The sequence below is a fragment of the Onychomys torridus genome, chromosome 9, assembly GCF_903995425.1.
Source record: "Onychomys torridus chromosome 9, mOncTor1.1, whole genome shotgun sequence".
Taxonomy (NCBI): domain Eukaryota; kingdom Metazoa; phylum Chordata; class Mammalia; order Rodentia; family Cricetidae; genus Onychomys; species Onychomys torridus.
The window spans coordinates 40,906,630-40,933,447 of record NC_050451.1 but is presented as its reverse complement, the minus strand read 5'-3'; the positions used below and the strand labels follow the sequence as shown (position 1 = coordinate 40,933,447).

At 44.6% G+C, this 26,818-nt stretch overlaps 1 protein-coding gene across 1 annotated transcript; it reads right to left on the bottom strand.

Moving 5' to 3' along the window:
• Nucleotides 1-7,703: 7,703 nt before the first annotated feature.
• LOC118591633 (purine nucleoside phosphorylase) lies at nucleotides 7,704-15,504 on the bottom strand. Its single transcript, XM_036200083.1, has 6 exons — nucleotides 15,176-15,504; nucleotides 12,180-12,349; nucleotides 9,391-9,494; nucleotides 9,029-9,204; nucleotides 8,726-8,916; nucleotides 7,704-8,334 (listed from the first exon to the last, which is right to left on the bottom strand). The coding sequence occupies exons 1-6, from the start codon at nucleotides 15,184-15,186 to the stop codon at nucleotides 8,114-8,116; spliced, it is 873 nt and encodes a 290-aa protein (XP_036055976.1). The 5' UTR covers nucleotides 15,187-15,504; the 3' UTR covers nucleotides 7,704-8,113.
• Between the last annotated feature and the right edge of the window lie 11,314 nt (nucleotides 15,505-26,818).

The following is a 26,818-nucleotide window of genomic DNA, read 5'->3' as shown; positions in this document are numbered from 1 at the left end:
TATATGCAACTCATGAGTGCTTGAGCCTACAGATGTCAGATGAGGGCACTGGATCCTCTGGAACTAGAGTTACAGGTAGGTGGCTGTGATCCTCCATGCAGGTACTGGGAACCAGTCCTGGGTCCCTGCAAGAGCAGTGATTGTTCTTAATTGTGGAGTCATTTCTTCAGGCCCTAATATTTTCCTTTTTTTTTTTTTTTTCAGGGCTGAGGACCGAACCCAGGGCCTTGCACTTGCTAGGCAAGCACTCTACCACTGAGCTAACTCCCCAACCCCATTCCTTTTTTGCATATTATTAACTTAGATGATTTTTACATTTACTTGTAGTCTGACTCCCTTAATTTAAATGTGACAACCACGACACTGTCACATGACTTTTCTCTATACTCTGAACACTAGATCATTTAAATAAATGAATACACGTACTTTACCTTTTAGGATATGTGGTTATGATAAAACACCATGACCAAAAGTGACTTCTGGAAGAGTTTATTTTGTCTCACAGTTACAGAGGGAGAGTCCATGATGGTGAGGGAGGCGTGGCACCAGAGGTGGTCAGTAGAAAAAGCTGAGAGATCTCCAACCACACACTGAAAGCAGAGAAAGTCAGCAGGGGGTGGGGCGAGGTTAGAAACACTCAAGCCCTCCCCCAGTGATGTATTTCCTCCAACAAGGCTGTACCTGCTAAAGGTTCCCTGACCTCCTCAAATCTTCACCCACTAGAGACCAAGTGTTCAAAATTGTGAGTCTCTGGGGGCGTTTCTCAATCAGCAGCCTAAAACAATTCCAGGGGCCCTGACAAGAATACGAGAATGCTTAGACTTCCTTGAGGTTTAATAAACGACACTGACCGATTATGAGTTTCGGAGCCGCATACGTGTGCTTACAAGTGTGTGTACATAGGTACACATATGCATGCGTTTCCTGGCATTCCCAGCTGAGTACATGTTAGTACATCTGATTTGTTTTCCTTTTATAACACATTTTATGTGGTGATATTTTGTTTGTGCTCTAACAAATAAAGCTTGCCTGGAAATCAGAATGAAGAGTTAACCACTACAGTCCGGGCAGTGGTGGCACACACCTTTAATCCCAGCATTTAGGATCTCATGCCTTTAATCCCAGCACTTGGGAGGAGGAAACAGGAAGTGATAAGGCAGGGTAGAGACAGGTGCTCGGCCCCTTTCAGTCTGAGGATTCCTAGAGGTAAGAAGTCTTTCTAGTGGCTGGCTGCTCTGCTTCTCTGATCTTTCAGTTTTCACCCTGATATCTGACTCGAAGTTTTTATTATTAAGACCAATTATAACTCGAGCTACAGTGTTATTTATTGGAAGGATACAGTTATGGGCAGAGATAGCTCAGTGATAGAGTGTTTGCTTAGCACTCTAGCACCACATAATTAATGAATAGAATGGGTGAGGTGAGCAAGAAGGCTCAGTGGGGAAGGACATTTGCCACCAAGCACAACAACCTGACTTCAATACCCAAGCTCTAGACAGGTAAATGAAAGAACCCTCCACATGTGCACTGTGGCACATTCATGCTCCCATACAATAAGTAATTGTGAATTTTAAAAAAGACTAAAGTTCAAAACCAGTAGAAAAAAAAATGCACACGATAAATGCAGTACAGAATTGTAAATAAACATTATGGTTCTGCAAAGCCAAGCAGCCATACTGTTGACAGTCAGTAGTAGAGTCATGGTAATAATGATGGAGGCAGACTGGTTCATCAGGGCAAAGGTACTTCATAAATCTGAGGGTGATTCTGAATAATTAGCCCGCCTCCACCTTAGGCTTAAAAGCCTTCTTATAGTAAAGACAAGCTTGGTTCATTCCTGTTTATGATTAAACCTCTGTTTCTCAAGGATTGGGCTATGCCCACCTTTAACCTTAACTATAAATGGTTCTGTGTGCATGTTCCAGGAATGGCAATCATGCCTTTGTTTCAAAAAGTTGTTTATAACCATCTTGCAACCCTACCTTTGTTATGAAAGGTTATATGACCACCCGTGACTACCTTGCTTGGTCTACCTTGCAAGCATGTCTTTGTTTCCGGAGGGACTAACTTGTTATGCTTGTGTTCTGCTCCTGTGACCCCACCTATTTTGCCCTCCAAACCCCCCATTTGAAACCCCCGACTCCTGAGCTTTAAAGGCCTTGTCTTTCTCATATCCCATGCTGACCTCTCTAGCCCCGCCTTAGGGGGAGGCAGCCCATGTACACAAATAAAAAACTTGTTTTAATTAATTGCTTGCTTGAATTCATGTGTCCATGATGACTTGAGATGGCAGTCTTTCTCCTCCACTCTTTGGGATTAGCTGTCCCTGACTATTGTGAGGGAGAAGAGCAGCCGGCATCCAAGGAAACCCAATGGCCACCCACTACAAACTTCTGACACTTTACTCTGCTTTGCATCTCAAGAGCTTGAGAAGCTCCCTAGCATTTCATTACGTTTGAGTGAGAATATTTAAAACACCTGTGCTAAAAATAACACCTGAAGCCAGTCATGATGGCAATATGCTTGTGATCTAAGCAGGCAGGAAGTGGGGGCAAAAGGATCAGGAGTTCTAGGTCATCCTCAGCTACATAAAAAGGCCAGCCAGGGCTATGTAAAACCCTGACTCTTAAAAACAAAAACAAGAGGCAAAATGCTGCCTAGAGAAAAGAGCCAGAGAACAGAGCTGTGAAAGGAAGAAATTGGCAAGTGAAATAAACCAGGCAAGAACCCAGCACACTGACATTGGGAATGAAAGTGAAAGCCAGATGGAGGAGGGGGTTCTTTTGTCTGAGGCAGGAGAATGAAGGCTCAGTGGGTAAAGTTGCTTGCTGCCAAGCCTAACCACCTTTGAGTCCTGGGAGTCACATGGTGAAAGTTGAGAATCCTCAAGCTGTCCTCTGATCTCCACACCTTTGTACTTGTCTACACACACACACACACACACACACACACACACACACACACACACCAAATAAATAAGTAAATAAATAAATAAATAAATGTAATTATAAAAAATAACCAATATGCCACCTGTATCCCCTGATTGCAATGAAATGATTTCCATGCTTTGTTGAGATAGAACGGTAGTGACTGTGTACTGTTTCTTCCAACAGAGAGATGATTCATATTCTGAGCTAGAAATGGCCTTAGGCAACCCTTGGTGAGTAAGGAACCTTTCGATGAACCAAAGCAGGTCAGGCTACAGCGCTGTACAGCATGCCATTCGCCCTTTGTTTCAAGCCATGGCGGGAGCTCGGAACAGCAGCGTTCAGAATGAAACTGGGAAAGGGGAAACCAAAGCCCAGAGCCACTAGTTCCCACGCAAAACAGTGTCCCTCCCCCAACACACAACCGGAGGAAGGAGCCGGAGAACGCACTGGGAGAGGAGGAAATTGGCAAGTGAAATAAGCCAGGCAAGAGCCCAGCACAACCCAGCACACTGACAATGGGGAGGAAAGCGAAAGCCAAATGAAGGTTTTCTTTGGTCTGACGCAGAAAGGCAAAGGAGTCTGGAAAAGTATTCAATCTAATTCAGGCCAAACCTAAAAAAATGAGGGAGACGGGTTATAGAAAAGAACATTTGCATTTTTATTGAAATGCAAACTAACAGTGGCAGAAAAACCAGGCATACAGCCAGTTAGTTCAAAAGATGTTCCTTAGAAACAAAATATTATTACACAAAGCATACCCAATCTACCAGGAAAAGGGCCACACAGATCTCAGGCAAATCAAAATTAGGTAGAAGGTACAGCATAGTCAAGAGCTCTCTCTGGCTATGCCAGGGAGAGGGTGGCATTGTCTCTTTCCTACCCTCTGGCCATTCTGGAGGGGAGGTAACCTTTCTTTTCTTTTCTTTCTTTCTTTTTTTTTTTTTTTTAACTGAGGATTGAACCCAGGGCCTTGCTAGGCGAGTGCTCTACCACTGAGCTAAATCCCCAACCCGAGGTAACCTTTATCTCGTGTGCTGACATTGTTCTTTTGTTCCCATAGACAATCAATCTATGCATTAGAAAACAGCTTTTAAAAAAAAGAAAGAAAAAATTAATATCAGAATTTTCTGTGGTCGCAGAAACACAGCTCTCAACTCAAAGTGGATAAAAGATAGTTTATCCTGGAGCCAAATACCAGTGACAGTGGCCCGGGAACACAGAATTAGGTTATCCCAAATTCCATGTTCCAACATGGAAGAGTTTTGTGAAGTTGTTATAGTAACAAAACAAAGTCGTCAATCAAGACACAATTCAGGGTGGGTCAATGGCTCAGCAAATTAAGGTACTTGCCACCAAGCTTGACAATCCAAGTTTGACCCCTGTGACCCATAAAGAAAATGAGAACCTGCAAGCTGCTCTCTGATCTCCACATGCATGATGGCACACTATGTTCACTCACGTGTGCACGCACACACAAACAGTAGATAAACGAATAAGGAAATGAATGAATAATTTTTTCCCCTGAAGGACACGTCTCAAATCCGTAAGTAGAGACATGCAAGAAGCAGGCTACAATGAAGTGGGGAGACCCATTGCTAATGTCTTAGATGTTATCTGATGACACTTTTAGCTTTTGGTTGGTGGAAATTACTGGTTTACCAAAGGGAAACTGAGGCCCTGTTGGTGCATCTACCCAGCAGCCACAAAGCTTTCAGCCAGCGACAAAGAAGGCCAGTGAATGGCTGCTGTTAAGAGGACTGAAGGTGCCCAAGGTCATTTGCCTCTGGACTTGTAACAGCCCAAACTCCCCCCACCCCTCCACCCCTGACTCTTAGAGTCAGCTTTGCTGAAGGTTCACTTTGAAGGGTAGCTTCTTTCTGGAGAGTTTTGTTCACACTCCCTTTGCTTCCCCCAAAATCAAGGCAATAAAATGTATTCTTGGCTGCATTGACTTACATTATCAAGGGAACACCCAATTTACTGGTGTAAAGTCTCTCCAAAATATGTTGATTAAAAGTGCATGATGTGCCGGGTAGTGGTGACGCAAACCTTTAATCCCAGCACTCGGGAGGCAGAGGCAGGCGGATCTCTGTGAGTTCGAGGCCAGCCTGGGCTACAGAGTGAGTTCCAGGAAAGGCTCCAAAGCTACACAGAAGAACCCTGTCTCAAAAAAACAAAACAACAACAACAACAAAAAGTAGCATGATGCAGGCCAGTGCATCTAACACACTAATTGGCATGTATAATAGAAGTATTCGATTTATCAGCCTAAATCTTGGATAAAAGCAACCAAAACTAGAATATTGGTTGTAATGGTGAGAATTTTCATCATCTACATTTTTGTAGGACTTAGGTGGTTTGGTTTCATTTTGCTTGTTTTTTGAGATAGGGTCTCTCTGTGTATCCCAAGCTGTCCTAGAAACCACTATGCAGACCAACCAGGCTGGCCTTGAACTCACAGAGATCCTCCTGCCTCTGTCTACTTAGTGCTGGGATTAAAGGTGTAGGCCACTATGTCCAGCTAGTGCTTAGTTTTTTTACTATAGGATTATATCACCCATTGCAAGGTTTTAAAATTAGATTTACTGATTTTGTGTGTGTGTGTGTGTGTGTGTGTGTAGTGCTGGGCCCTGAAGCTAGGCTCTTGTACACACGAACCAAGTGCTCTACCACTAAGCTGTCTTCACAGCCTCTAACAGCTAACACTACAAAAGAAACTGCAACCCGAATATTAACAATTTTACTATTCTAAAATTCACTTTAGGTGAACATAGCCTTTTGCGGTCATCTTTTAGGTTAGTACACATATGTCATGATGTGTCTTTCTCATTTGCTCCTCCTTTTGTACTGCGCTGCCCCGTTTCTAGCCTTTTTAAATGCTGTAGCTTATTCCTGTAACTCCAAGCTACACAGTGAGTTGAGTCCCAGTCGGCTTAGGGCTACAAGACTCTATTGCAAAAATCACCATAAATATTTGTTGATGATAAAGCTGGCCATGGTAGAATCAAGGAAAAAAATACAATTTGAGTGTAAGGTTTGATACCTTCCATGAAATCAAGGAAACCCAGTCCATTTGCAGGCACCCTGCAGGTCTCTCTACAAAAGACTAGACTCATTAGTTTTTCCCAGAAATTCTTTTGATTAGGGCATCCTTTGAAAGACCCCCTACAATAGCTTTAGCTTGACTGCTGTAACGCCATTTTGCAAGGCTTAAACATAAAGAACAGGATATCTGCAGTTCAGGGGAAGAAGGCCAAACAGGAGTTCATAACTATGGTCGGCCACCCGGCCTTGGGAGAGAAACCATTGAGTCAAAACAGGATATCTATGGTGGGCCACCTGGCCTTGAGGAATAGACAGTTGGGCTAGGAAAACACCCACTGTGCCCTAGACAAGGCCAAGTCAGCCACACACAGCAAATTTCCGAGAATTAAGAATATGTCCCCAAGTTCACCCTGGCCTTATTTGAGTCAACCAATGGGAACCCTGTAACTATGCTTCTCGCTTCTGTAACCATGCTTCTGCCCCTGGGATCCTATAAAAAGTCCCTCTTTCCCTAGGAAGGCGCGCAAGTCCTCCGAGAGGCTTGTCGCCCCAGGTACCTGTGTATTCAAATAAACCCTCTTGCTGTTTCCATCTGATGGATTGTTTCGGTGTGGTCCTTGGGTTCGGGGTCTCTCCTGAGGGAAGATCTCCACTGGGGGTCTTTCACCTTCAAGATCTAGTTCCCTTGATTTTGAGCCATTCTCTTGTCTCCTAAGATTTGTTCCGTTTTGGATGATAGGGTAGTGCAGTGTGTATCCTTAATGTGTTAGCAAGGTGATAGGTAGGTAGGTAGGTAGATAGATGGATGGATAGGTAGATAGACAAACAGACAAACAGACCAATATGACTTACAGGTTATAGTCCAGCTTATCTAACATTGGCTGACTATGAACAGAAAGTCCAAGAATCCAGTAGTTTCTCAGTCCATGAGGTTGGATGTCTCATCTGGTTTTCAGCATATACTGCAATCCTGAAGAAGTAAGCTATAATGCCAGTGAAGGACTGTACTTGCTAGCAGGGAGAGAGCAAGCAAGTCTCTCTTTCATGTCCTTGTATAGGCTTCCAGCAGGAGTGGTCCAGATTAGATATGGATTAAAGGTGTGTCTTCCCAACTAAGGATCTGAATTAAAGGTGTGACTTCCTATCTCAAAGGTCCAGATTAGAAGCTGATCTTTTCATTTCAATTAAGCAAAAACCCCTCACAGGTGTGTCCTCTATTTGGGGGTTTTAATTAATTCCAGATGTACTCAAGTTGACAACCAAGAATAGCCATCACATGGTGCTTAAAGAGAAACTGAGTGTGAATCAACTTTACAGGCTTGACTGGGGTTGGAAAGAACCTGGCCAACAGTGTGATAAATAGCCAAAGGTATTTGTTGCTGCATTGCCAGGATGGAGTGGGAAATAGTGACTGAAAAATTAGAGCAGAGGATAAAAAGAATGCATGAGGAAGTGGCAGCTAAGGTACAGAAGTGAAGCTGTGAGACAGATACTCATGAAAGTACCCAGAGCAAAGCAGAAATGAAGGAGGGAGAGAAGTCTAAAACAGTGGCCGCTCACCCCGCCCCTTACGCCACCATTCTTTCCCCTTCACCCTTCGCTACCCACCTACCACCTCTTCTCCACCCTTAGCTACTTCTGAAAACCAGAGAACCATACAAGACATGTGGTCCCAAAGCTGTTCAAGCCTATCTTGGCCCCAGCTTGATACCAAATTCCACACAAAAAGAAAGTGTTTGATCTCTTTATTCTTAAAACATTGTGGTACTAAATAAAATCCCAAGAGGTATTGGGTTGGTCTTTGGTCGCTAGTGCTTTAGGGGAAGCAGACTGAACCCAGAGGAACATGTGTATGATCTCCAGATCTAGAAGGTACTGTTTGAAGGCATATATCCCAAGTGTGGTGGGGCAGGAGCGCCAGCTCTTCCAGGAGTGGGAGTTAAACTGTTTTGAGAAGGCAACTGGGCAAGAGGGACGGACATCAGAATGGTGTAAGAACACAGGGGAGGTGAAGAGCAGGGATCCTCCTCTTCCCTTTCTGCTACAACCTAAGAGCAGAGACTAGTGGCCCCATTGAGGGAGCCAAGTAGACAGTTACTTGGACCCCAACAGGGAAGCAGCAGAGCACTCCAAGACAATCAGCTGGCAGTGTGCTCCCGGGGTGGGATGCTCTCCATGAGGATGGTGACAAACTGTTGCAATTTCTGGGCAGCTGCGTTCCCAGCCTCTAAGACTTCCTTGTGATTGGCCTTCTCCAAGTTGGCATAATCCATGACGACCTTGTTAGTGATGAGTGAGAAACCAAACACCCGAAGCCCACAATGTCGCGCAACAATAACTTCTGGGACTGTGCTCATGCCTGATGGGGAGAAAGAGAAGATGGCCCTCATGTGACTTTCCTCACCCTCCACTCTCAGGAGTTCATCAAATCTCAGAAAGCATCCGAAGCAACTAAATTAGTGTTGAGCATATGCTGTCCGACATCTCTTCAGGTAGCCTTACTAGATTTTATACACTTCACCAATACAATCTGTTTCTGTCATTTCTGGCAATTGATGATATGAGGCCAACTCCCAGCCATGGGAGAGGGCAGCTGGACTGGAATTCTGAAACAGTGTTGAAGCTCAAGCCTGTAGTCACCACGTTTCTAGTAATCTGATTCATCCTTCCCCAGATCTATACCCTCTTCCTCCCCTTCGCTATTCTACCAGATCCTTCCCTCAAACCTCCAGCTAGATCCCCCTTCTCACCAACAGCATCTGCTCCCAGCATCCTTAGCATGCGACTCTCTGCCACAGTCTCGAAGTTGGGACCTGCCAACATCACGTAGGTGCCTTCCTGTAAGTCTCGCTGCTCCCCCATTTGCTTCCAGGCACTCAAGGCCTTCTGCCTCATGTGCCGGTCATACGCATCGGACATAGCCGGGAAGCGAACTCCAAACCTGGAGCACAGATTGGATTATCTCAGATAAATGGCACCAAGCAAACTTTCTTTCCCAACTCTTGGACACACCCAGACCCTCTGCAACCAGAGCAAAGGGTTAAGATGCGTACCTTTCATCATTGGGGCCTCGGAGAGGGTTTTGACCAGAGAAACCAGGTAGGTTGATGTGGTCGCGGATCAGCATGATATCTCCAACTTCAAAATTGGGGTTGAGCCCTCCAGCTGCATTGGTGACTATCAAAGTGTCCACACCCATAAGATGGAAAACCCTCACTGGGAATGTCACCTTAGATGCAAAAGGTCAGAAGAGATGTTTCAGAACCTCACGAGCCTGCCCACAAAGGCATGCACAATACATACACACCAGGAAACAAGAAATCAAAAATCCACCTAGCCCAATAGTTAGACAATAAAGTAGGACAGCTCTTCCCATCTTCCTCCAAGTCCAACCAAGCTCGTGCCCCTGATGTACCTTTGACAGTGGGTACCCTTCATACATATGGAACCTGCCCTGCATCATCACACAGGCTCTGCCATTCAGGAATCCAAACACCAGTCGACCAGCATGACCTTGCACTGCATAGAGAAAAGGAAAAAGAAAGTGATTATGCCAGGTGTGGTGGCACAAGCTCCCCGCCCCCCCCTCACCAAGCTGAGGATCGAACCCAGGGCCTTGCACTTGCTAGGCAAGCGCTCTACCACTGAACTAAATCCCCAACCTCAGGCACACGCTTTTTATCCCAGCACTCAGGAGGCAGAAGCTGGAGACCCCTGTCAGTTCAAGGCCAGCCTTAGACTATGTATCAAGTTCCAGGCCAGCCAGAGATGCACAGTGAGACCCTGCCTCAAAAAGAAAAGTGATCATTCTTTCCTGTGAGACACACACACACACACACACACACACACACACACACACACACACACACACACACACTGGCGTTTACTAGAAGCCACTCACTGTGTTCAGCATATGGTGATATAATTAAACAAGAGACAGCAGAAGTTGGTGACCAGGTCACCATACCATGATAATGTTGAGGTTAGAGATGTGGGTAAGAATATCTGATGTGAACAGATAACAATAGAGTAACAAAAAGAATTTCAAAAGACCTTTGCAAAGATGGAGAAGCTCAGATTGTGTGTTTTACAGCCCGGCCAGAGTTTCCCCTCCCTCTTCTCCTCACTTCCTCCCCCCACCCCCTAATCCACTCCTCCGTTTCTATTTAGGAAAGGGCAGGTCTTCCATGAGTATCAACATACATGGCATATCAAAGAGAAACTCTTATTGTGAGGGAGCAACCGTGAGTACAAACCAAGGTCAGAAATCGTGGACTCAGTAATTACAAGCCTCTTCCAAGAGTTTCCAAACTCTTAAAATGTGTCTGATAGTTAACTCTTACTAAACTGTATGCCTCCTTTTTCCAGGTAGGGAGCTCCCAGTATATGCTGGCATTCTAAAGATGAACGAGGAAGAAGAGTCCATTTGAGACCGGACAACTCGTTCTTTTTGACCCATCTAAAAGTCCTGGGGGAAACAACACCCAGCCTGGGGTATGTAGGGCATGAGAGCACAAAGATTCACCATTACTACCATCCCCATTGGCTAACTGTGTCCTCCAATGGATGGCCTCCCCACACTCACTCCTTTAAAGACTGGATCTGTCAGGAAGAGGGGCTAGAATCAAGAATCATTGAAAAAATACTAGTAATAGAACAAAGTTGACACAGCTGGAGAACCCCCCCCCCCAATAAAAAGTAAGTTGATAAACTTCCAGTTAACTTGCTTATCACTTAGTCCAGGGCTCTGTACTGGAGGAGGGAGTGGCGGGAGGGCAGGACCACTACTATCTCCCTGCCCTTCTCTCTGTAAGGTTACCTTTCTCCTCCCACACCCCCACTCTGCTCTTCCAGACTGACCCCAAAGGGCTTTTATTTATGTATTTATGTATTTATTTTGGTTTTTCGAGACAGGGTTTCTCTGTGTAGCTTTGGTGCCTTTCCTGGAACTCACTCTGTAGCTCAGGCTGGCCTCAAAACTCAGAGATCCACTTGCCTCTCCCAAAGGGCTTTTACGTATTTATTGAAAGTTTCAACTCCCTTAGGAAAGAGGAAAACAGATAAGAAAATATATAAATAATAGGTAAGCCAAACTTAGTTATTTAAAGCAAAAGGGAATTAAAAAACAAAGCAAAACAAAACCTAAAACAAAGTACTCTTGTGCTTTGCTTGCTCTGTCTCACCTGGCCTTTCTAATCTGAGCTACATGGTGTTTGCATGCTGCTGTCCCAGAGCTACATGGAAATGTCAGAGCTCCACAGTACATGGGGCATATGGGTCCCTTTCCAAAGACCGCTGTAAACCAAGTGTTCTCCTAGCTCAATCCCTGTGGTCACAGTGCTTACTGTTGTCATGTACGTCTAGGCTACAGCTGGAGATAGAAATGAAGGAGGGCAGGGAGACACTGGAAGCAGGTCTTTGTCCTGGGGCTACAGATACTGCTTCTTTCACTGAAGCCACGGACTGGAAGAAACGAGAGAGAGACAGACAGACAGACACAGAGACTGAAAGAGAGACAGAACGAGAGTGTGTTGTAATGTCAAGATAACTAGTGGTGGTCTGTTCTTTCAGTGCATGGGCCTTGGGGACTGAACATCAAGTTTGGGGATAGGTAACTTCCTGCTGAGCTGTCTCACCAACAACACAACACACTACAGAATTTCACCACCCCAACACACACTGCAGAAGTAGGGTCATTTCTTTCTAAGGTCATTCTGATTCCATGATGTCTGTTTCCCTCTCTTACACTTGTCTTTGGTCAAATGATAGGGCAGAAGTCGGAACATCTTCTTGATTAGATTCCACATAAGCCCAGTGTGGTGGTTTGAGTAAGAATGGCCCCCACAGGCGCATACACCTGAATGCTTAGTCACCAGCAAGCAGCGGTGGCACTATCTGAGAGTATTAGAAGAAGTAGGAGGTGTGGCCCTGTTGGAGAAGTGTGTCACCGGGGGAGGGCTTGGAGGTGTCAAAAGTCCATGGCAAGCCCAGTCTCTTTCTTGGCCTTAGGATGTGGCTGTCAGCTACTGCTCTAGAACCTTACATGCCACCATGCTCCACGACATGATGACAATGGCCTAACCCTCTGACACTGAAAGAAAGCCCCAATTAAATGCTCTCTTTCATTAGGGTTGCCTTGGTCATGGTGTCTCTTCACAGCCAGTGACTAAGATACCCATCAACATCAACAGTCCCAGCCAATACCTGTGCTTTGGGGAAAGTTGGGTATCTCACTGTAGTCAAAGACCTGGGCCTCAGTTAATTTCGAAGTCAGACCTCCTAACCCAGAACCACAGATCACTGCCACTTGAGGTCGATGCGTAGTGTGAGATCGAAGCCACTCAGCGGTCCTCTGATAATCTTCGTACGTGAATCTACAGGGGAAAGAACGAAGTGGATTCACCTTCTTTTCTAAGCACATAAGAAAATGACTGTTGGCATAGAAACCTGGCAGGGACTCTAAGGCATCAGAGGACGGAGACGAGATAGGCCAGAGGGAGCCCACCCTGTTTACTCAACCACTTCCCCATCTCTCTTTTGAATCAGGCCCACTAAAAGTCAGACGTGAAACGCAGTTCATTCCACAGCACGACAGTTAATGAAGCCTGTTTCCATGAACGGCCCCCCTCAAGTGCTCTACCACTAAGCTGCACCCCAGCACTGGGAGGCCCGTACCTCTCCTTGTGGCAGCCAAAGAACCAAGGGTTTCAGAGCTATGCTGCAAAAATCAAATCAAGGAGAGGACTCAGAATGAACTAAGGCCTTCCTGAAGATGACAAGTTTCTTGCCGTTTTTAATGCTTTCTTCTTTGCTTGAGACAGGGTCTCCCAATGTTGCCTAAACTGATCCCCAACCCCTGGGCTCAAGGGGTTCTCGCCTCAGCCTACTACTGGAGTAGCTATGAATTTAGGCAGCTCTTTGGGTAAACAGTTTTTAATTTAATTTTTAATGTAAAATTTTAATTTAGTTGATGTATGTGTGTGCTATGTGTGCAAAGCATGCTACAGCATATATGTGTCAGTCAAAGCATAACTGGGGAATTAGTTCTCTCCTTCCACCATGTAGGTCCCAAGGATGGAACTTGGATCGGACTTTGCAGCCAGTACCTTTACCTTTGGAATCATGTCACCAGCCCTGATTTTTTTTTTTTTTACTTTTATTATTTATTAATAAGAACACTCCTAGTAAGAAGTTTATATGAGAGCCTTAGTTCCTCTGGACATATTTCTTTGATTCCTGGGTACAGACCTGTGTGATATGGAATTAACAAAGATACTCAATGATCAGGCCTGGCGGTGCACATCTTTTATCCCAGGATTGGGGTAGCAGAGGTAGGTAGATCTCTGTGAGTTCAAGGCCAATCTGGTTTACATAGTGAGTTCCAGGCCACTCAGGAACTATATATATGAGAAACTAAACTTTTTGTCTGTTTGTTTGTTTTTGGTAGAGTTTGTTGTTGTTTTGAGACAGGGTCTCCTGTAACTTAGGCCAGCCTCAAACTCAGTATCTAGCCCAGGCTGTCCTTGAGCTCCTGATCCTGTCTCTACCTTGGAGTACTGGGATGACACTGTGAACTTCAAGTCACATGGTTGTAAAACAAACAAGAACCAGGCTTATTTCACAGCATTGGTTATAAAATACTAAACCAGGCCTGGCTGCATGGATTCTCAGTTGAAAATAGAAGTTTCTGAGCCCATCCCTTCAGATTAAAAACTCACTAAGAAGCCAGGAGTAGTATCCCAGGACCCAGGAGGCAGAGGCAAGTGGATCTCTGTGAGTTCCAGGTGAGCCTGGTTCACAAATCGAGTTCCAGCACAGCCAGAACTAGTATATAGAGAAACCCTGTCTTAAGAAACCAAAGGGTTAAAAAACAAAAAACAAAAACCCCTCAACCCAGAACCTCCTCACAGCCCCAAGTCCAGGTTCCACCATAACCAGCTACAAAGATCAAAGACTGCTCTTGGGAGTGGAAGAACTGTGGTGTCCGTGGATTGAACACAACCGAAAAAGCCTCAACAAGAAGTTCTTTTCTAGTCGGGCGGTGTGGCTCACCCCTTTAACCCCAGCACTCGGGAGGCAGAGGCAGGCGGATCTCTGTGAGTTCGAGGCCAGCCTGGTCTACAGAGCAAGATCCAGGACAGGCTCCAAAGTTACACAGTGAGACCCTGTCTCTGAAAACCAAGAAGGAAAGAAAAAGAAAAGGGGGGGGGGGGAGATAGATAGAGAGAAAGAGTTTTTTTTCTCCCAGTAAGAAAGTCTTAATTAAGTCCCAGCTACATGGCAGACCAGACATTAGAATAAGTGAGCCCATCCTGGAAGTACAGCAAGCCCTCGTCACACACTATAGTCACAGGAGTATAGTATTATAGGAAACACACGACAACAGCCCAACAGGCTAGCTTCAGGGAAACAGCTAGGTAGGTAGGACGAGGACGGACAGAGCCACAGGGTGACAGAAAGAAGCAAGAAACTAATGAAACAGCATTCCAAAGGGCAACCGGTCATGCCCAGCCACAGCTCCGTCCCTGAGGACACCCCGGACTTGTGGTCATCCCAAAGCTACTGTGATCCCTACAGCTCTGCTGGTGAATTAATCTGGGAACTCCCGACGCAAAGCGGAAGAGATCTTTTTTTAAGTGGACAGGAAGGAGTTGGTGTCTTCTGAGCAGATCAATAAATACAGAAGGACCAAAATAAATAAATACAGATTTCCCAGCCATAAGGAGACTCCATTTCCAACTTGTTAATGCGACCTCTAGTTTGGAAGGAAGAGAGGGGCTGTCTTGAAAAGCGGGCAGCTTTCCTTCTAAAGGAGGAACTGCGGGATATAGCGCAACCGAATTATCTCCTGGGTTACCTGGACCCCTGGAATGGAAACTTGTGTTAGGAAGTAGGCAGGGCTCCTACCTGCTTTTCCACAAACATCCCAAAGCACCACAGAGGCACACCAGTTCCTGAAAGGAGTCGCCTACCCTGCGCTAACCTGTTCCTTCCTGCTCGGGGGCGCCCCCACAGCTGGATTCGCGCGCTAGCCGCCCCACGGTTCCGGAGCCCTGAGTCCGCCACCGGGCTCTGTGCCAGGCCTCTCTGCATCCCCAGCAGACTCGCTCCTTCTCTGGGCCCGGATTCTAAGTTCCCGGCTCTCGGCGACAGCCCGTGCCCCTGCGCGGAACGCCCGAGTCCCCGGGCCTGACACTTACTCGTTCTCCATAGTGTCACCACCGACCGCCGCGCCGAAATCCGCCCTTTCCGCTCCGCGGGCGACACCGCCTGAGTCTGGTCAACACTGTTAGTGCACCGCTCTCTGAACCCGGCTTTATACCCCCAGGCCGAGGCGCCAGCCAATGGCAGCGGCCTCGTCTCCATGGTGACACACCCTCATCCAGAGGTGTGGCAGGAAACCTCGCCAGAGTTCTTTTCGAAGGGACCCTCTCCGAGTCTAGGGCATCCGGCAGGTCGTCCCCGCACACATTCATGAGTCTCCCGGCCAGGAAGGAGGCCTGTGTGGGAACAGGACCAGAAGCAGGGTGGAGAGCCCCGAAACCGCCTATCTGCAACTCCGTCTCTCCGCTGTGTTATTGTGCAAGAATGTGAAAAGAAAAAAAAAAAAAAAAAAAAAAAAGCAAGCCGTGGATTGTGCAATCCTAGAATAAAATGAAGCAAAAACGATGTCTGAGTTACTTTCTGGAATAGGGAAATAGGGCCACGCGGGCAACAGTGCTGACTTGGTGCCTACAGGATTTGGGGAAACACACAGAGGCCCAGATCGAGGTGAATTGTAGACTGCTTGGCTCCTAGGCACGAACAGGATGGTGCCAGGTTGAATGGAGCAGTTCTGCTAACCCTGAGAACACTGTCAAGAAGAAAATTTCACGTAATAGAATTATATACACACACTCCACACAGCCCAGAACTAAAGAGTACAGCGCCATGGTAAGCATTCGGTACTCCTTCTCCTTAGAAGCCCATGCTTCCAGAGCCCATGCTTAGATCTTGAAATCCTTTATCTGCCCCTCTCCTGGGAGCTTATCTCTCCTGCTTGCCGGTTAACCACCACAACTCAAGCCACTGTTTTCCAATCCTGTTTCTCTCATTCACGTAACGGTATTTATGGAGCCTTAACTGCGCACCGGTTTTAGTGGAATATGAGAATAAAAAGAATAGCTGGAAAGCCGGGTGTGGTGGCACACCTTTAATGCCAGCGCTCAGGGCAGAAGCGGGGGAATCTCCGTGAATGCCCAGCCATCTCCGGCTGCTCACCTGAGACTGTCTCAATAGTAGTAGTAGAAGTAGCAGCAGCGGAAGCAGCTGAGTGTGGCTCACTTCTGTAATCCCAGCATTGGGAAAGGCTGATGCAGGAGATAGAAACGATTGGGGCCAGCCTGGGCCAGCCTGTGCTGTCGGTTGGGGAGGCAGGAAGAGAACAAAGAAAGAGGAAAAAGAAAACTAGTTCAAGGAAAAAAAAATCTATATTTGATTGCTCTTTTTATTTTTAATTGGTTTAAATTATTATCATCATTATTAGGCTTTTTAAAACATTAGGGCCGGGCGTGGTGGGGCACGCCTTTAATTCCAGCACTCGGGAGGCAGAGGAAGATGGATGATCTCTGTGAGTTCGAGGCCAGCCTGGTCTCAGTGTGAGTTCCAGGACAGCCAAGACTGTAACACAGAGATACCCTGGTGGGGAGTGGGGGAGAGCGAGGGAGAGTGCTTTCCCAGCAGGCATGAGGTCCTGGATTCCATTTTCAATACTGCTATGTGTGGGTATGTAAGTGGATCCAGAATGTTGGCACTGGCTGTGTTCCAGTTACTGGGAAGACTTAGGCAAAAGAATCATGAGAGCCCAGAGCCCAGAAGTTTGAGGCCAGCTTGGGCAACACAGGGAGAGTCAATCTCAAATAAATAAATAAATAATATAATATAATATAATATAATATAATATAATATAATATAAATTTAAAATATGTAAAAATATATAGACATTTAAAATTACTGAATGGTACCTGCAGGGCACAGCGTTTGGGAACCATGGTCTCAGTCGCTTTGATGTAACCTCATTCCTGAGTTGTATACAATATAAATGAGTAGGCTCTGTAACCAAACTACCCATGTATGAGTTCATTCTCTACCCTTTGCCTACCAATTATGTCATGCCTCCCAATAAAATTCCTGTGCCTAAACTGTCTCATCTGGAAAATGATTAGAGTAATTTATTTGCTACTCTTGCAAGGATCATATAAAATATGGTCAAGTGTTTCAATAAGTCCCTGGCACTATAATTATAATAAACACACAGTAAATGTTGGCTGTTATTATTTCCCATTATCTCTTTTTATCTTTTAATATCCACCTAACTTTAAATCAGATCAAAGAAAAATCAGTGGTTCATTTAGTCTATCAGTGTAATCTAGGCTCCCACAATGCTCATAATAGCCACATGGGGTTACAAACACCTAATGAAATTATGATCTTATATTCATAAGTGGTGACACACGGAATAGTTTTCCCCATTGGAAATATTTGCTCTCACTTCCACCAATAGTCTCCAATTATTGAAATTAAATTTTTTAGTTTATTTTGTTGTTTAAATTATCACTTTTGTTCTTCATTTTCATTTATCCATTTGTGCTTCTCTTAGTGTTTAGAATAACTGGGTGGACATTAAGAAGTAATCAACAGCTTTAACCCCAAGGAATGGCTCCAAAGAGGGAGAATGACCACTTTCTAAATAAAAAGAAGAACTGGGGTCATGAAAGACAGGAAACACAAGGGAGTGAAAGCCCAGGGAAGTTCCCACTCCTATCCACCTTGTCCAACCCCGACATCTGGACAAACTCACTCTGCATATTATGAAACTCATGGTTTAAGTATTTATTTTATGCAGGTATGATAGCACATGCCCTTAATCCAAGCACTCTAGAGGCAGAGGCAGGTGGATCTCTGTGAGGACAGCATGATCTTCATAGAATTCCAGGATGGCTAGGGCTGCACAGAGAGACCGTCTCTGAAATACATATATATATCCTTTAAATGTGTGTGTGTGTTTGTGAAAAGGGAGTGTACACCAATGCAGGTGCTTATGGAAACCAGAGGTGTTGAACCCCCTGGAGCTACAGTTACATGCATGCTGGGGGATGTCTTTCTATATGCTGTGGATATATGTTGTTCCCATTGGTTAATAAATAAGTTGCTTTGGCCTATGGAAAGGCAGCTTAGAGGCAGGTGGGAAATCCGAGGAGAGAGACAGGCAGGAGAAAGGCGGAGTCTAGGGAGACGCCAGCCTGCAGCCCAAGGAGCAACATACCAGCAGACTGGTAGACTGGTAAAGCCATGGAACGTGGCAAAACATAGATTAATAGAAATGAGTTAATTTAAGATATAAGAGCTAGCTAGCAAGAGGCCTGACATAGGCCACACAGTCTATAAATAATATTAGGCCTCTGAATGATTATTTTACAAATGGCTGTGGGACCTTGGGGCTAGGCGGGACCCGAGAAACTTTCTGACTACACATGCAGTTGCCAGCTGCCTGATGTGGGTGCAGAGAACCAAACCTGAGTCCCTCGCAAGAGCAGTACACACTCTGCTCCTAACCACTGAGCCATCCCTCTAGCACCTCAAAGCGTTCTTCAGTCTGGAAATGAAGTTGGTAAACCGCCAACTCGGAGGAGAAGAAAGGAGCAGAGCACACGGCTGGAGCACTGGCTCAACCGGTAAGAGCACGCCTTGCTCTCGATGACGAACCAGGTTTGGTTCCTAGCAACCATGTTGTAGCTCACAACCATCTGCTGGGGGATCTGGTACCCTCTTTTGATCTCCTCTGGAACTTACATGGCACACACATACCTGAGAGCAAAACATTCATAAACCTAGAATAAAAGTTAAGAAATGCAAATGAAAATTGGAACACTTGGAGTGGTAGAAGGCAGACAACACTGCCCCTGCTCTGCACATGCAAGCCATGTACTAGTTACTATTCGGTTGGCAAGATGAAGAAAATGTTTGTGAGCGTTTGCAGTTTCTGCCCTTATACCTTCCTGCTAAATTCACTATTTTTTCTTTATCTTTCCTCTTATGAACAATTTTATATACCGAAGCCACTTTTAATCCTATAGTTGAGGATGACCCCTCCCCACCCTCACTGCCACCCCAATCTCCACCCTCAAACCCCTTAGTCAAGATTAACCCTGACATCTCATATGTGCTGGGCATGCACTCTTCTACTGAACTCTATCCCATGCCCTTTGTATTTGTTGTGAGACAGCTTCACTAAACTATCCACGCTGGCTTTAGACTCACTATGAACTGCATCCTCCTGCCTTAGCCTCTCAAGTCTGCACCACCAGGATAATTCTTTTAAAGAATTAAGTTAAATAACATCACAAGGTGGGAGGAGCTGTTAGCTCACAGAGGTTGCTCCTATTGAGAGAATCAGCCACACTTCATGTGAATAAGAATGGCCCCCATAGGCTTTGTCAGAATGGAATACAATTGTTTTTGAAAGGATTAGAACTAGGAGGCATGGAATTGTTGGAATAGGTGTGGTCTTGCTGGAGGAAGTATGTCGCTGGGTGTGGGCTTTGAGGTTTCAAAAGCCTGTCAGGCCCAGGCTCGCACTCTCTCTCTCTGTCTCTCTCTGTCTGTCTCTCCCTCTGTCTGTCTCTGTCTGTCTCTGTCTCTCTCTCTCTCTCTGCCTGAGGATCAGGATGTAGCTCTCCAGCACCACACCTGATTGTTGCCAGGCTCCCTGCCTTGATGATAATGGACTAAGCCTCTGAAACTGTAAGCCAGCCCCTAATTAAACACTTTCTTCTATAAGAATTGCCTTGGTCATGTGTCTCTTCACAGCCATAGAACACTGACTAAGACAGAGAGGGTCCCAGAAGAGGTGTATTTCTGTGACGGGCCTAACTATGCTACTTGTTGGTGGAATGTAGACTTTGAGGTTTGGGATTAGGAAAGTAATTGAATACTTTAAGCAAGGCTGAATGAACCACCCTAGTAGGAGCATAGAAGAGAGTGGTGCTGAGAGCAATGTAGATTATGACAATCCAGCTTAATGAGTTTCAGAGGGGAAGAATATTAGTAAGTGAGCTAGAGGCTGCTCTTGCGATATTCTGGGAAACAGTGTAGCTGCTTTTTGCCTTTGTCCTAACAGTCTGTCTGAGGCTAAATTGAAGAGTTTTGGATTAATGGTGTTGGCAGAAGGGATTTCAAGACAGTCTAGTATTGACTCTGTCATGTGATTATTAGCAATCACTCCTATGCAGATTTATACCAAAAAGGAACACATTGGACAAAGAGAAATATAAAATGTACAGTTTGAGAAGAAAAGGAGCCCCAGAAAGTATAATAGAGCCAAGTCCAGTGCTCAGGGAGACATGAAGTTTAAAGAAAAGCCTAATTGATGCTAAATGGAAACAAGGAAGTGGTAACTGTTAGGGTCCGAGAATCACACCACAAAAGACCACCATTCATGTTTGCAAAAGCAAGAGCGTTTATTTCTAAAGAAAAAATTCCTGCATGCAGGGGTCAGCCACACAACAAAATGGCCACTACCCCAAGAGAAGCTCACAAGCTCCTTTTATACACCACTAGGAGAATTCCAGGGATAGTTAGATCATCTCCAGAAAACACAATTGGCTAAACAAGCAACAGTTACACTAGTTTAAACTTGATTGGCTATGGCATCTTTGGACATGTCAGGGCATGTCCAGAGACGTGTCAAAAAGAAAGAGAAGGGGAGCAGTGCAGGATCTGCCCTTTTCTGATTGGCCTGCCCTTGGCTGCCAAGATCAGGCAGGCTGCAGGGCTTGGAGCAGACAAGGAAAGTGGCCAGCCAGAATTGGGCTGCCAGCTCCATACCCACACTCACCTAGGGTACCCTACCTCAATTGCGGCTTGACCCTGGCTCCACAGGTTTCCTTGCCACCATTAGCACTGCTGGGTGTTTTCTCAGTGGCCTCAGGGCAAGACCCCACCTAGCTAAGCTTTCAACTTGTGAAAAGAAATTAAAGAAAAGTTTTAGCAGTGAAGGAAACCATAAATAATAGAAAGCTGATGCAAATGTAATTGAACAAAGGGGTTAAGTTCCAGCACCATCAAGCAGAAAGACTTAGCAGCTTCAGCCACATGTTTCTGGCTTTAGAATCAAGGATACAAGAAAAGGGCTGTGGAATCTTCCTCTGAGGCTAAGGAAAGCTGCTGAGGCCAGGCATGTGTCAGAGATGTCCCTTCATGGAGGCCAGCACAGGCCATTGTGTGAATCTGTGAATGTGAAACCTGGATACTATTGGAGAACCCAAGATGTTGTAGACACCAGAGTTATGGGATACCTGACAGGAGAGCTGCAGACTGGGTATGGAAACCAGATCAAGAGAGAGAGGTATGTGGCAGTCAACAAAGCTGGAAGGAGTTGGAGATCTGGAGAGTGCTTTGACATTTTGACATCAGACACGGAAACACAGAATTGCGAATTTTCCCTGCTGGCTTTTCGTCTTACTTTGGTCCAGTATTTTATTTTATTTTATTTTCCTTTTTGCTTTTCCATTAAATAATTTCTTTTCTTTTCAAATAAAATAAAGGGGCTGTAGAGATATGGGTGTGGTCCAGTATTTTCTCTCTATGCTCCCTTTCCTCCCTTTTAGAATGGTAATGTATATTTTGTGCCATTTATGTTGGAAGTATGTGATAATGCTTTTTGATTTTGATTTTACAAGAGGTTACAGTTAAGGGATTGCCGAGAGTCTCAGAAGAGAATTTGGACTTTTAAACAGCGCTGAGACTGTTTATAGACTATGGGGACTTTTGAAGTTGGACTGAATGTATTTTTGTATTGAGATATGGCTAAAGCCTGTGGGCCAGGGAGTGGAACGTGGTGACTTGAATAAGAATAGGCCCCACTGTAGTTGGAATCTTAAAAGTTCTTATCAATAAAATCAAACCTGAGGCCAGTTATTGGGGTGAACGCTGGAGAAGCAGAACAAGCCGTAGCTACCTCACCTGGTTAGTTCCTCCCAGAATGGGTCTCAGCTGAACTGCTGCTCCAAAGCCTATGCTTAACCAGCCAAATGCTTCTAGTTCCTGGTCCTCACACCTTATATATCTTTCTACTTTCTGCCGTCACTCCCTGGGATTAAAGGCTGGATTTCCGGGATTAAAGGCATGTGTCACCATGCCTGGCTGTTTCCAATGTGGCCTTGAACTCAGATCCAGAGGTATTTCTGTCTCTGAAATGCTAGGATTAAAGGCGTGTGCTACCACTGCCTATCCTCATGTTTAATATTGTGGCCATCCTGTTCTCTGACCCCAGATAAGTTTATTAGCCTGAACAATATTTTTTGGGAACACAATACCACATTTCCCCTGTTTTTGTCTAAAATTAAAAAAAGCTTATAACAATTTTCTTATACAAGAAAAATCATATCCAATAAGTATATACAATATACATAATCAAGATTACATTAATGATGTCTAGTCCATTAACATTTGACAGATTCAGGTGAAAAATTCCATTCTATATAACAATGTCCAGTCCAGTAACATTTGATAAACTCAGGCAAAAAAATTTTCAGTACTTATCCTATTTAAAACAAGTAGTTCCTTTTTAAAAGTTTTTTTCTTTTCATAATAGATTCAGTGATTTACCTTTTATCCTTTTATATCTTCTCCTTTTTCTTTTTACAGTAAATTCAATCATCTACCCATTTATCCTATTATTTTATTTCTTCATCGTTTTTCTCAGAGTAGATTCAATTATCTACCTCATATCTACGTTCTTTTTCCTTTTCCTTTTTCTTTTTTAAACAAAACCTCTGAATTTAATCTTCACGTCCAGCTTTTTTCCTGACCATTAACAATTAACAACTTGTAACCAACCATCATAAACAATGACAATATCCAAAACTCATTAAACGACCAAAAACCCCCCATCCCACCTTATCCCACCTTTTGGGGATATGGGCGTCATCTTCTTAAAATTACTTCCATTTTTAGGGAACCTGAAAAGAAAATTTTGGGGTTAATTGTCAAGTCTTGTATCATTTGTCCAGCCACTGCATAATGAGAAAGTGCAGGGCTTGTTTCAAGTCCTTGTTCAGGTAGTCTGTCAGGCTGGGTCATCTCAGCTAGCCATCTCAAAATTGTCCTGAGCAGATGTAGTCCAAAGTCGATCTTCCTGTGGTGTTAATCAGCTTAATGGCTTTATCATAGTCCATGTGAAATCATCGTGGGATCCTATCATCCTTTTGAAGATTCCAAAGTCACTGTTAGGCGTAGTCATGGTTCTTTTTTTTTTTTTTTTGTGTGTCTCCTCTGTGGTTTGGAGCAAATAGTCTGATAAATGTCTCTGTCTCTCGGAACCATGAATGTTCTTCCCTAGAAGAGAAAATCTTCACAGCAATTTCTCCCCACCATTTGTCTTGCCAAACGTTTCCAAACTGACCTTTGCTGATACTTTCTTGTAACATGGTCCTGGCAATTCTTCTCTGAACAAGCAGCAGTAAACTCTTCATTCCAGGTAGCAGCATCACCGAAGTCACCAACAGGATGAGAAGTAGCCAGCAACATGGAGCAGCACCCACTTCCACTGTTTGTGGCTGGGTCCTGGGTTTAGCTTCTCCTTAGCAAGCCTTCTAGGCTGCCGGCCTCAAACTCAGAGTCCTCCTGCCTCTGCCTTCTTCAGTAAATCCAACCAGTGGGCCACCACAACCGGCTGAGGGTAGCTCGGGCCTGAGCTGGGGCCCCGAAAGACCACAGGCAAGAGGCTTTTTTGTGAATTCGTACCACGAACGTTGGGCGCCAGATCTCATTACAGATGGTTGTGAGCCACCATGTGGTTGCTGGGAATTGAACTCAGGACCTCTGGAAGAGCAAGCAGTGCTCTTAACCTCTGAGCCATCTCTCCAGCCCCATACATTTGAATGCTTAGTCATTAGGGAGCTGGCTACTTCTCCAGCACCACACCTGCCTGCCACCATGCTCCAAGCTGCCATTGTTTCCTGTCATGATAATGGACTAAGCCTTTGAAACTGTAAGCAAGACTCAATTAAATGTTTTCTAAGAGTTTCCTTGGTCATAGTGTCTCTTCACAGCAATAGAACAGTAACTAAGACACCCCATATCCCTTCTAGTACCTTCCATATGTTGCTAAATTTTTAGCATGTAACAGTCCCAAGGTAGGGTGGGCCAATAGGATCAACTTCCTAAATTACTGCTCTCTCTATTTCCAGTCTAGTACCTTCTCAAATCTGCTAAACTCAGGAACCCTTTTTACATCTTTTACATTCAGATGCCTCATTGCTCTAAAGCCTACAAATGTAAGGAATTTTCTTTGTAATTCAGGTTGCTATTGTATCTCCTATTCCAGCCTCCTCTCCCACCACTTCTGTGAGTGCTCGGCATTATTAAAGGACCTATTGCCTGAAATCAGGCTCAGTGCATCTCTCTATTGAACTCAGAAAGTATCTTTATTATTTATTTTTATTTTATTTTTATTTATTTATTTGTTTGGTTTTTGAGACAGGGGTTTCTCTGTGTAGTCCTGGCTATTCTGGAATGAATCTCCATTATTTAAAACAGGGCTATATGAAATAAGAGCCATGTTCTATGAGAAGAGTGAGAGAGCCGGGCAGTGGTGGCGCACACCTGTAATCCCAGCACTCGGGAGGCAGAGGCAGGTAGATCTCTGTGAGTTTGAGGCCAGCCTGGTCTACAGAGCTAGTCCAGGACAGGCTCCAAAGCTACAGAGAAACCCTGTCTTTAAAAAAGAAGGAGGAGGAGGAGGAGGAGGAGAAAAACCAGGGAAACAGACAAAAGGCTACATGCAGACTTCAAGCAAGAAGGAGCATCATTAACTGTGAACAACTTACAAAGATCATTAGTTTTTGTATTTCTCTGCCTATTGACCTAGTGAAGATTACTCAATTTCAGTGAGTAAATTACTCATACATAATAATATAAATTTGTCTTAAAAGAAGGCAAACCTCGGGGCTGGAGAGATGGCTCAGTGGTTAAGAGCACCTGATGCTCTTCCAGATGACCTGAGCTTGGGTCCCTGCATCCATGTCTGTTGACTTCAGAACCTCCTATAACTCTGGCTCCGGGGGACTCCATACCCTCCTCTGACCTCAGAGGACACCTGCACACACACAAAAAACATAAATCTAAAAGAAATAAGCTAAACTCTCTAACCCCTTGACCTTGGATTTTCAGCCTTTAAAACAATGAGAAAAAAAATCAACACAAATGAAGGTCTGGGGTATTTTGTTGTTTGGGGGATTTGCTTGTTGTTTTGAGACAATGTTTCTTGGGATGGCCTTGAGTTTGAGATATATATAGCAGAGAGTGACCTTGAACTCCTGATTTTTCTGAAACAGTCTCTTAAATGCTGGTATTAACAGGCAAGGTCCATCAGCTTGGTCTATGATATCTTAAGGCAACTGTAAGAAAGTAACTTACCTCCATCCATTTCCCTCCCTCACTGCTCCCCTTCCCTTCTTCCTTTTGAGATAGCATCTTACTGTGTTGTCCAGGCTGGATCCTCCAGATTGGGAGCCCAGTGTACCTTGAGGCACATGCCACCATGTCTGACCTCTACTGTTTTCAGTCTGGCTATCATATTACATGAGTATTAAACATTAAACCTGGATTTTTATTCCCACTTCAGTCTCAGTTCTAATGACCATGCTTTGTAGAGTTTGGATATCCTCATCCTTAAAATATGGTCTTGATGTCCCCCTGGATTTTACAGGGAGTTTTGTGATATGGAGACATGAAAGCACTTGGGTTGCGGGTACAGCTCCATTAGTAAAGTGTTTACTGCTCAAGTATGAGGACCTACATTGATCCGCAGAACTCAACAAAAAAGCCAAACATTATGGTACCTAATTGTAATCCCAGTTTCTAAGAATAAACAGCAAGCAAGAGAGAAACCCTGTCTCAAAAAACAAGGTCAGGGTTAGAGAGAGACGGCTCATAGTTAAAAGCTAAGCCAGGCATGGTGGCTCATGCCTTTAATGTCCTCACACAGGAGGCAGAGGCAGGTAGATCCTTGTGACTTCGATGACAACATAGTCTATATAGTAAGCTCCAAGACAGCCAGGACTACACAGAGAGACCCTGTCTCAAAAAACAAAAGCAAACAAGAGCATTGGCTGTTTCTTCCTGGACCTGAGTTTGATCCCCAGTGTCCATATGATAGCTAACAACTGTCTGTAACTCCGGTTCCAGGAGATTTGAAGCCCTCTTCTGACCTCTTCTGGTACTGCATGCATATGGTGTACAGATATATATGCAGGCAAAACATCCATGCACATTAAAAAAAAATATTTTTTTTTAAAGAGTGCATGCTGTTCTTTACAGAGGATCCAAGTTTGGTTCCCAACACTCACCCAGGATAGCTTATAATTGCCTGTAACTCCAACTTCAGGGCATCTAACACCCTCTTCTGGATTCCATTGGCACATGTGTGTGCACATGTATGCACACAAAAATTTTTAAAAAGTAAGAATAATTACTAAAGAAAGGAAAGACAGAAGAACTAAAGGGAGGCAGGAGAAAAGGGGCTTTATTAACTGTGCACCAGTGATGGGAGCCATAAGCCTAAGTGACCAGTGACACACATGTCGCCATATTTGGGCTTCTCTCCCCTTTTCCTAGATCTAGACCTTGCTTAAGTCTCCATAGCACCAGAACCTCTTCTTATAAATACCAGAACCTCTTCTCAGAAATCAGGTGACCGGCTGCAGTTAGGCAGTTAGGCAAGAATAGATAATCCTCATAGCAACATTCCCCGCTGGCTTAACAACCCATGATTAAAGTCCCCTCCCTGCTTAAAGTCCCCT